The sequence below is a fragment of the Hydra viridissima genome, unplaced genomic scaffold (assembly GCF_058129835.1).
Source record: "Hydra viridissima isolate aposymbiotic clone 2 unplaced genomic scaffold, HvirCarnegie_v1 scaffold_1, whole genome shotgun sequence".
NCBI lineage: Eukaryota > Metazoa > Cnidaria > Hydrozoa > Anthoathecata > Hydridae > Hydra > Hydra viridissima.
This window is the reverse complement of record NW_028324300.1, coordinates 20,478,548-20,487,930: the sequence shown is the minus strand read 5'-3', so window position 1 is coordinate 20,487,930 and position 9,383 is coordinate 20,478,548. Positions and strand designations below refer to the sequence as shown.

At 33.1% G+C, this 9,383-nt stretch overlaps 1 protein-coding gene and 1 pseudogene across 1 annotated transcript; both read right to left on the bottom strand.

Moving 5' to 3' along the window:
- Positions 1-276: 276 nt before the first annotated feature.
- LOC149893830 (uncharacterized) lies at positions 277-4,231 on the bottom strand (annotated as a pseudogene).
- Positions 4,232-4,301: 70 nt separating this feature from the next.
- Positions 4,302-5,382, bottom strand: LOC149893829 (zinc finger BED domain-containing protein 4-like). The gene is made up of 3 exons (XM_090076026.1): positions 5,226-5,382; positions 4,385-5,097; positions 4,302-4,328 (listed from the first exon to the last, which is right to left on the bottom strand). The coding sequence occupies exons 1-3, from the start codon at positions 5,380-5,382 to the stop codon at positions 4,302-4,304; spliced, it is 897 nt and encodes a 298-aa protein (XP_089932152.1).
- Positions 5,383-9,383: the final 4,001 nt, after the last annotated feature.

Below are 9,383 nucleotides of genomic sequence, written 5' to 3'. Positions count from 1 at the left end.
TCGTTAATATCGTAATAGTATCATTAAACATAAGGTATTTCAAACATTTCCTATATATTGCATATTATAATCCCAAGGGAGCCATTATATCTCTTTCGACTATATTTTGCAACCTTATTACAAAATAGATTTCTGTTTTATTTTAAAGGTAATAGAGATTAACATCAATTTTCGTAGATTTTTAAATATTGCTGTCCGCATATAGTACACATTGGATACAAGCTTATGTATTAACTGCAATGCGTAAAATCCAAAACGATGAATTGAAATAAGTGATTAAAAATATTCATCATCATTTTGATATCTGTCTGGAGCAGATCTTGCTGCCATTTGCTCTTCCATGGAGTGGTATTCCCAAATTGGTACAAAGGAGTTTAAGAGATCGAAGTTCTCGTTGATGAAGACCAACTTCTCAGTGGTTTTTGGAGACAACCTGCATCTCTTTTCGTGGACCACCTGTCCAGCTTCACTAAAGGCCCGCTCACTTGAGGCACTTGAGGCTGGCAGGCAATAATACTCCCGTGCAAGTCCTGCCAAGATGGGCATCTCTTTGCGATGTGTTCTCCACCAGTCAAGGACATTAACCTTCGAATCTATCACAGTTGTTTCTCTGAATTTTGCCCACTCAACGGAAATCGGAGGACCCTCAGCTGTAGCATTTGTCTGCCTGAATTGGCTGGACACAGTCTAAAAGAAAGGAAGGAAGTTAAACGTTTAGTAAACTTCGTATAACTTCGCTTTCTTTAATCTAAAATTGTTTAAATTCAAATAATTTTTAGTTAAGTTCGTTTAACTTTGAACCGCCCCCCTCTCCCCCGTATGGCATTGTATCCTCAAATTAAAATTTTTATGACTTTGTTTGTTCGATTGCATTAAGATTAGTAGATGTATATTTAACTAGTTTTAAAGAAATTTATTTTATATTATACTTAATAGTGTGAGGAGGGAAGATGAAGAAAATTGTAAAAATTATCCTTAAGTTTGTTGTGGGTTATTTGAGGTAATGGATCTCCAATTTCATATATACGAATCGGGTTGAATGTATTTATTGCCCATGTTTCTGTTCTGGTTATCAAAATTTTGTGGAGTCCAGTTTCTATTGTTTCTCCATTGCGGTTGTTGCGTAACGTTTTTCCTGTACAGATACTGCGAGTTGTTACTTTGTGGAATCCTGGGATCTTGATATTCTTGTCTGCATTGTCTTGCCAAATGTCCCGTTTTATTGCATATAAAGCAGGTTGGTTGATTTACTGTAGCTGGGTTAAAATCTTGATTTTTGCCAAAGTTACTATTCGTTTGTCTCCGTAGTCCAACTTTTAACTTTCTGATCTCTTCTTTGAGCCTAGCTACTTCTCTAGTCGCATTTTCTGGATTAGCTAAATTTGCAGGTGTTGCACTATACGCAGCCACAGGTGGTGTGTCGCTATCGGCAAAAGATACAGTGTTATGCTTAGTAGACTGGTTTTGTAACTTTGTCATGGTCTTTATCACTGTTTCGACTATGCGAGCGTCATCATCAATGTTAACCGAATTATTCACTCTAGCAATTCTGACTGCTTGTGTATATGTCTCTGGTTGGCTTAAGAGAAGTTTTCTCTTTAAATTAGAATTAACTCCTTGAATAAAAAGATCTCTTTTAGTTTCTTCCGAAACTTTTAATTTTTGCGATAGCTTCTCTAAACTTGCTATAAAATGCTCAAGCCCTTTTTCTCCTTTTTTTAATCCATACAGTTGGGTTTTCCTAATCCAAATACGTTCTAGTGGTTCATACTCATTCTGAAAAGCTTGTTGAACTAGCTGTAAATCTTGTCTTATTTTGTTTGGAAGGGATTCATAAAATATTGAAGCAGATTTATTTAAGCAAAGTGGAAAGGCGCAAAGTTGTTCATTATTGTCCCATTTGTTAAATGTGGCAGTTCTCTTAAATTGAAGGAAAAATTCTTTAACATCATTATTTGGTCCTCCGTTAAACTGTGGTAAACTAGATTTATCGATTGTCGGTCTTAATGAGGTTGTAATCTTTTCTAACCAATTAAGAGTGTTTCTCTCATCTTTTTGTCTAACCAAAGAAACTTCGGCTTCTTGTTTTGCCGTGGAATTTAATAGTTTTCTGACAACCTTTTCTATCTTCTTTTCACTTATAATTTTATCAATATACTCATCTCGCCTATCATTTTCCTCGTGTCCTAGAGAGTCTCGATCAAAGTTATCTATTGGTAAAACTTCAATGTCGGGTGTGATACAGTTGGGTGCAAATGGTGTTTTTGAGTAAAATAGTGGTATAACGTTAGGATTATTGTTGTTATGAGGTGAACCTGAATGACTCGCCATAATTTTTTTTGGTGTTGAAAAAAAATGTTTTAAATGTTTTCAAAATGTGTTTCAGTTTGTTTGAAAAAATTTCTTTCTGTTTCCTTTTTTTTTTCTTAAACAAAATTTTTTTTGATTTTTTTTCTTCGCCTTTTGTTTCAAAAATAAATTATTTAAATGTTTGAAAATAGTTAATAATGAAAGAGACTAAAGTGTGAACCGTGCAAATATCTCACTGATTTATGAAGAAATGAGTGAATAAAGTTGATCTCGGTGGGAATCTCCAGTGTGAGGGCGGTGGATTTTTTATTTATTGTTTAAACGTTTGTTTAATTAAGTTAATGATGTGAAAGATGGGACAATGGATGTGATGATTAAATATGACTACTGTGACGTTAGCGCGATAGAAGCATTAGACTTTTTAATAATAATTTTTTTCTTAACGCATAAAGCAATAATTAAAATATTAATAATAGTATTGCCTTACTCAGAATGCAAACAAACATAAAAAATACTTACGACTGTTTTTTTTTTTTTTTCTCTTATCTATTTTCCTTAATCAATAATCTCAATTATTTCTCATCAATATATATGTTCTCTTAATATTAACTCGTACGTATAACAATACATTAATTCTCATAACAACGCATATTGAAAGTTACTCAAATATTTTCTTACCAACTTTCCTCATAAAGTTCTCTTTTAAATTCTCCTTTAATTCTTCTCATAAGTTTCTCGTTAAATTTTCCATAAATTCTTTTCATAAATTTCTTATTAAATCTTCAAAACTCTTTTTCTCTTAAAATCCTTTTTAATATCTCTTAAAATTATTTTCTCATCAGATTCTCTTAAAAAGAGAATTTCACAAAATCTCTTTAAACTCTTTTCTCTTAAAATCTTCTTCTCCTCCTTCTCCTTCTCGTCCTCCTCGTCTCCGTCGTCCTTCTCGTTCTTTTTATAGTTTTTGGCTGTTTATCGTTGCCTTACTCATTCATCATTTATTTATCATGACAGGTTGAATTTGTCTCCATGTATTCGTCTTTAGTTGTTATTTTTAACTTTTCTTTTTCGCTTAATCATTTATTTATATGACAGGTTTTTTTTTTACAAGTTTACTTTTTATTAGTCTTTGTCTCAAAAAGGTTACATAACTTTCGAGAACTAATTAAATTAATATCATTGTATTTCTAACAGTTTTAAACATTAATGATGTGACTCACTCATTGAACATGTGTATCCACCTGGTATTTTGGTTGACTCATTCTTTTCTTCGTTTGAATGTTATATGCTTGAGTCGGGTGAAAACTTAAGGATAATTTTTACAATTTTCTTCATCTTCCCTCCTCACAATAGCTATTACCTTTGCTGCTGCCTTCCAGAATTCAGTCTCACCATCATCTTCAAGAAACTCATCGGTGATCTCATCTAAGACTTTGATTGTACCTTGCTGGTTTGACATCCAGTCTGCTGTTGTAGGATGACTGGTTTTCAACTTGTCAAAAATCTCATCCCTGACACCATAAGCGTGCAGTTGTTGGCCTTTCAAGAAGGGGTGCAACAGGCAGCCTACAGCATAAGGCATGATGTCACATCCTCCTCTTGGGAATCATTTCTCAAGTTGTACAAAGAGCTCAACCATGAAAGGACCTACTCCAGTGACACTGTTTTTTCTTATTTCTTTGACCCTCAGAGAAGCACACCTATCCACAAGATGAACAATGGCTGTCAGTGCTCTATCCATTGTAATTTTCTTATCACTCGACATTGACTCAGAGATGACTCGGCATGTGGTCAGGAGTGGCAAAATGGTTGCAACCAGCTCAAATTGTTCATCCGTAGAAATGGGTGTGGTCCATTCCTTTTTGTCAGCCCGGAGAGCACACAGCACACTTTAAAGATGGTTGATGTCTAGGAGCATCATCTGGACAGAGTTCCATCTGGTTGCACAAGGAGCAGTTCCATCTGGTTGCACAAGGAGCAGTGATTTGGCATTAACTTGTAAAACTTCGTATTCGTATCTACTTAAAAAGTTAAAAATATTACCATTCATCTCGAGGCACTTCTTTTTCAACACCCCTTCAGCAAGAGGAGAGTGATGGACTCGGGCGGAGATTGTCCTGCATGCATCGATAGCAGCCTTGATATCAGGCTGTTTGTTGACAGTCCTTTCCAGGGCCATGTTAAGCTTGTGGTCAATGCACGTGATTGAACCACTTTCAATATCAGCAATAGTCTCTAACTTCCTCAGTGCAGCTTTTATATTTGAAGCTTGATCACACACAACAACCCGCTTCCTGACCATTTTGAGTGACTCAAAACGTTTAACCAAGTTGTCCAACTGAGTAGCAATGTTCTGACCAGTGTGCTTACCTGGGAATGGAACAACTCCAACAGTTACCTTTCGTAGAACAAACTCTTTGGTGATGTAATGAAGAGTCACCGCCATGAATGGGTTGTTGTTGCGTGAGGTCCAGATGTCAGTGCTGATTGCAACTCGGTCGCAATGAGGAAGCTCCTTGCCAAACATGCTCTTCATGGCCATCTGCAGATTCCTATAGAGGAGAGGTAACTTGAAGCGAGCCATGCAGGCACCACTTTTAACCTTAAACCTTGAGTCAAAGTGGGCAAGCAGTCTTTGGAACGGGATAGAGTCACATATGGAGAAAGGCAGATTGTCAGTTGCAAGGTAAATCATGAGCTCCATGTCACCACAAAGTTGAGTGGTGCTCTGTGTTGGATAGCACAGATTCTTTCTGGCTTTTAGAACCCTTTTTCTTTTCCTGTGACCTAAAAAAAATTGTATACATTTGTTAACATTGAATTAACCCCGGATTTCGTTGTTTACATAAAAAAAAAGTTGTATAACTTCGCTACATCGCATCGTAAGATCCATTATGTAACTAACTTACCAGTGCCAACTGTTTCCAATTCATCTTCTGCCTCTTCAATGTTGTCTTCCTTGGCAGCTTCTGCCTCATTCTGTATCTTTTGATTCTGACACATTTCGATGTACTCATCCTTATGGTTGGATCGCAGGTGACAACTCAGGGTCGATGTTGACCCAGTATTCATTTTTAGGTCCTTCTTGCAGATATTGCACACACCATAGGCCTTATCTCCTCTGTATTCCTTTAGGAAGTACTGCCAAACCAGCGAGCGATGGGTCTTTGGCATATTTGTTTAATGTTTTACAATGTTTAAATCTTGTTAAATAACATAAACAAAGTTATAAGGTTTTCAAATTCGTTAAATATAATGTAAACAAATTTATACAATTTTCATAACCGTAAAATTTTAATTTACAACATTTTGCGGCTCTCAACATCGTTTTAAATAAGTTTTAACAACTTTTAAAGGTTTTCAAAGTCAATTAAATTTAAAGTTACGGCTTGTTACGGCTTTCAACATCGTTTTAATTAAGCTTTAACGACTTTTAAAGGTTTTCAAAATCGATTTAAAATTAAAGCTAAAACTTTTTACGGCTTTCGTAACCGTTTAATTAACTTTTTTTCGAAGTTTAACGGATTTCGAAATCGTTTAATGAACTTTTTTTCGAAGTTGAACGGATTTCAACTCCGTTTAATTTAAGAAACTTCGCCTAACTGACGGCTTTCAAAGTCGAACAAAAAATATACGATTTCGAAAACCGTATCTCGATTGTTTTATCTTTGGTTTCTGGCAATCAACAAAAATTGATGTTAAAAATATTAAATTAAACTGTTTATGTTTTCTCTCTTCTTTAAATTAATGAGAAGTTTTTTTAGAATGTATATGTTCGAGTTTTGTACTACGCCCCACATTCGGATTTGATTTGTGTTCATTTTCATTTCCTTATTTTTCCACGTGGATTAATTAATGGCGTGTTCAAAATCAATAGAAAGCAAATGATGTTCAAAATCATTAAAAAGCAAATGATGTTCAAGATCATTAAAAAGCAAATGATGTTCAAGATCATTAAAAATCAAATGATGTTCAAGATCATTAAAAAGCAAATGTTCAAGATCATTAAAAATCAAATGATGTTCAAGATCATTAAAAATGGATTATTGAAATTTAAAACAGCAAAAGATCAAATGAAGTTTAGGAATTACTTAAAAAATTGTTTTATGTTAAGTGTTGTGTCAAATATTAATAAGAAATTTCTTTGTTGCTGAAAATGATTGGGGTCAACACAATGCTTTCCTTTCACTCTTTCCCTTGACTGTGATAGCACCGTAATATTTCCTTAAAAGTCCTATTATGAAATTTGTTAGTGAACCATTTACTGACCGTTTGTACTTTTTTTAATAGAAACATTCAGCAATCAAAATCTTTGTTTTCAATTTTGTTAAAATCGAGAAACGTTTGAAATTATGATTAAAAAAGTGAAAATATAAAACTCACTTCTTATCTCTCTAAAGTTACTGGAGCGAACTTTTTGGTTAAAAGAAGAGTTTATTTCTGTTAACCAAAAAGTTAAAGTTATCGAGTGTAAGTAAATTTACATTTACAAATGAAATCCTTAAGTGAGGCTTTTCATTTTTATATTTAGTTTAATATCATAAGAAAAGCAGTCAGTCTGAATAAAAGAGACTACTTGCTTTATCTTTACTTCCACAAAATGTGACATTTTTGTTAAGATTATATCGTAATATATACATATAAAACAAATATAAAGAATTCTTAATTTAAAAAAAAATGACACTGGTTACAAATACGATTTGTTTAGCACTTTAAATGAATTGTTTCTTCCTATCTGCTGATTGGTTAGTAGAGTCGTTAAACGTAAGACATTCTAAACATTTCTTAAGTATTCCAAGTTATATTCGCGAAGAACCATTAATCTCTTTCAACTATATTTTTCAGTCATATTACAAAAGCAGATTTTTTTTTTTATATGAAGGGTACAAGACATTAATATCGAATTTCAATTTTTGTAGAAAATGCTGTCTGCGTATGGTACATATCGTATGTGAGCTTAATTAATTAATAACTACCAAGTGTAAAATCCAAAACAATCCATTGAAATGAGTAATTAAAAATATTCTCTCCGAATTAAAAGCAGGGATCGTCACGCTGGTGCTACAATAAAGCCACAAAATATCAAAAAACCTTTTCAGCTATTTACAGCCACACCCTGAATATTTTTTCTAAAAAACCGACGTCGAGAGACAATCTGATTCACAAAAGAGTTACAAAAAGTCGTAAAATGATCAATTTGAAATTTCTTTAAAAAATGACAATTTCTTTTTTCCTTTATATGTTAAGTATGATAAAAGATTTTTTTGTAGTAACTTTAATAGAATACTGAAACATCACCTGTATGTAACAAGACTCTTGAAAACAAAAGTTTAACAAACGAGTTTTTAGTTTAACTAGTTTTTTTCAAGTGGTATTTTCCTGTTAGTTCCCAGCTTACTGTTAGCAATCATCAACAACGATCATTTTTTTTGTATCTAAACTTTTACGAACCTCAACCCGAGGTGAATGCATCGATTAACTGTTAACAAATGAGGATGAATTTAAAACGTTGTCACGGCTGTAACAGCTCTGAGTGATTGCTTTTAGCAGCGATTTGGCTAACACACTTTACTTCAATATTTTTATAAATTCAGTGTCATCAGACGCTATTTTAGTGCATACTGATGGATATTGTTTTTTGATCGGTTGTTAATATCAGCGAACGACATTTGATTGGTTTTTAATATCAGCGAACGACATTTAAAAGTAAAGGTTTATACTTATTATAAGTTTTAGTTTCTACTTTCGTTCAGCAAAGAAAGATGAACTTCAATATGCTGAGGATGATCTGAGTCTCATTGCTGCAGTCATTTTTGGTGATACTCATTAAGACGTAAGTAACATCCAAGATTCGCTTTATTTCTGATTAAAATTTGTGATAGATTTTTTTTTTTGATTCTTTATGCAAATAAGTATTACATTTTATTTAAATTCAAGGGAAGGCGTAAATTAATTGAATATTTTTCGTGCACATGCGCAGCATCCTCTCTTTTCTTATCTAAACCTTGGTAGGTTGGAAAATGCTGATCCAAGGGTTTTGTCTTAGGATAGAACAATACGTTTCTGTTTAATGAAGGATATGGAAAGGAGAGGGTATTTTGAAAAAAGTAGAAAGTGGTTTCACTACTACACATTGCCGGTTCCAGCTCATTGATACCTTTCCTATACTTAAGCCGAGCATGCAAGATGGTGTTATTAGATTGTGTGAGCCAATGATACCTTTCCCATACTTAAGCCTAACATGTAAGATGGTGATATTAGATTCTAGCGTATTGATATATATTTTTATACTTAAGACTAGAATGCAAGATGGCGTCGTGTTTTTTTCCGTTCTAAAATTATTTCTTTCCGCAATGTTAATGAATGGATCTGATTTTGTAGTGTCCGATGGCTAAGGTGTGAATTCCGTCTTGTAAGATGAATCTTTTGTCATCGTTAGCGCTGAGTGCGACTTTGTTGATTAAGATTTATAAAATTGATTTTTGAGTTAAATAAATTTCTTATGCAATTAAAAATGGATGAGATAGATGAATTTAGTCTTATTTATATTCTTAGTGGTGGAGAGGTGAGATATTGTAATGAGAAATCAAGAAAATATCTTAAATTTGAAAAAAATGTTCGAAAGCTGCCAAAGTCTGTTAAAAATGCATTTATAGAAATGATTCAAATGATGCCATTCGAAGAAGTTTTAAAAAGATTAAAATGTGTCATTAATTCATATCATTGTGTTGAAATTAAAAAATCATTAAATAGAAGTTTAGTGTATGGTAATTCAGTAAAAAAGATTGTTCATGATTATAATGAAAAAATAGTAAAGAATACGAAAGCAAATTTCAATATGAGTAAAATTAGAGAATAATGATTTTATATATCAGTGAAAAATATATAAAATAGTCATTTACAAGATTAAATTTAAAAAGGGAATGCTTGAGAAGGGTGAGTTTGGTCCGAGCAATAATCCGGATCCAATAGATTGATAGACTTTTCCATTTTTAACAAAGAGTCCTTCACCAATAGTAGGTTTTACCCAAGGTCTTAAAAAGATTCCTGATCCTGCAGCAGTCATTTTCATT

Bases quoted from the DNA above. Each gene is read 5' to 3' on its own strand.
- LOC149893829 (XM_090076026.1), bottom strand. From the start codon at position 5,382: ATGAATACTGGGTCAACATCGACCCTGAGTTGTCACCTGCGATCCAAC. The intron at 5,098-5,225 runs GCACTGGTAAGT...AATTTTTTTTAG, and splicing joins AGATGAATTGGAAACAGTTG to GTCACAGGAAAAGAAAAAGG. The intron at 4,329-4,384 runs GTGTTGAAAAAG...CTTTTTAAGTAG, and splicing joins ACTCTCCTCTTGCTGAAGGG to ATACGAATACGAAGTTTTAC.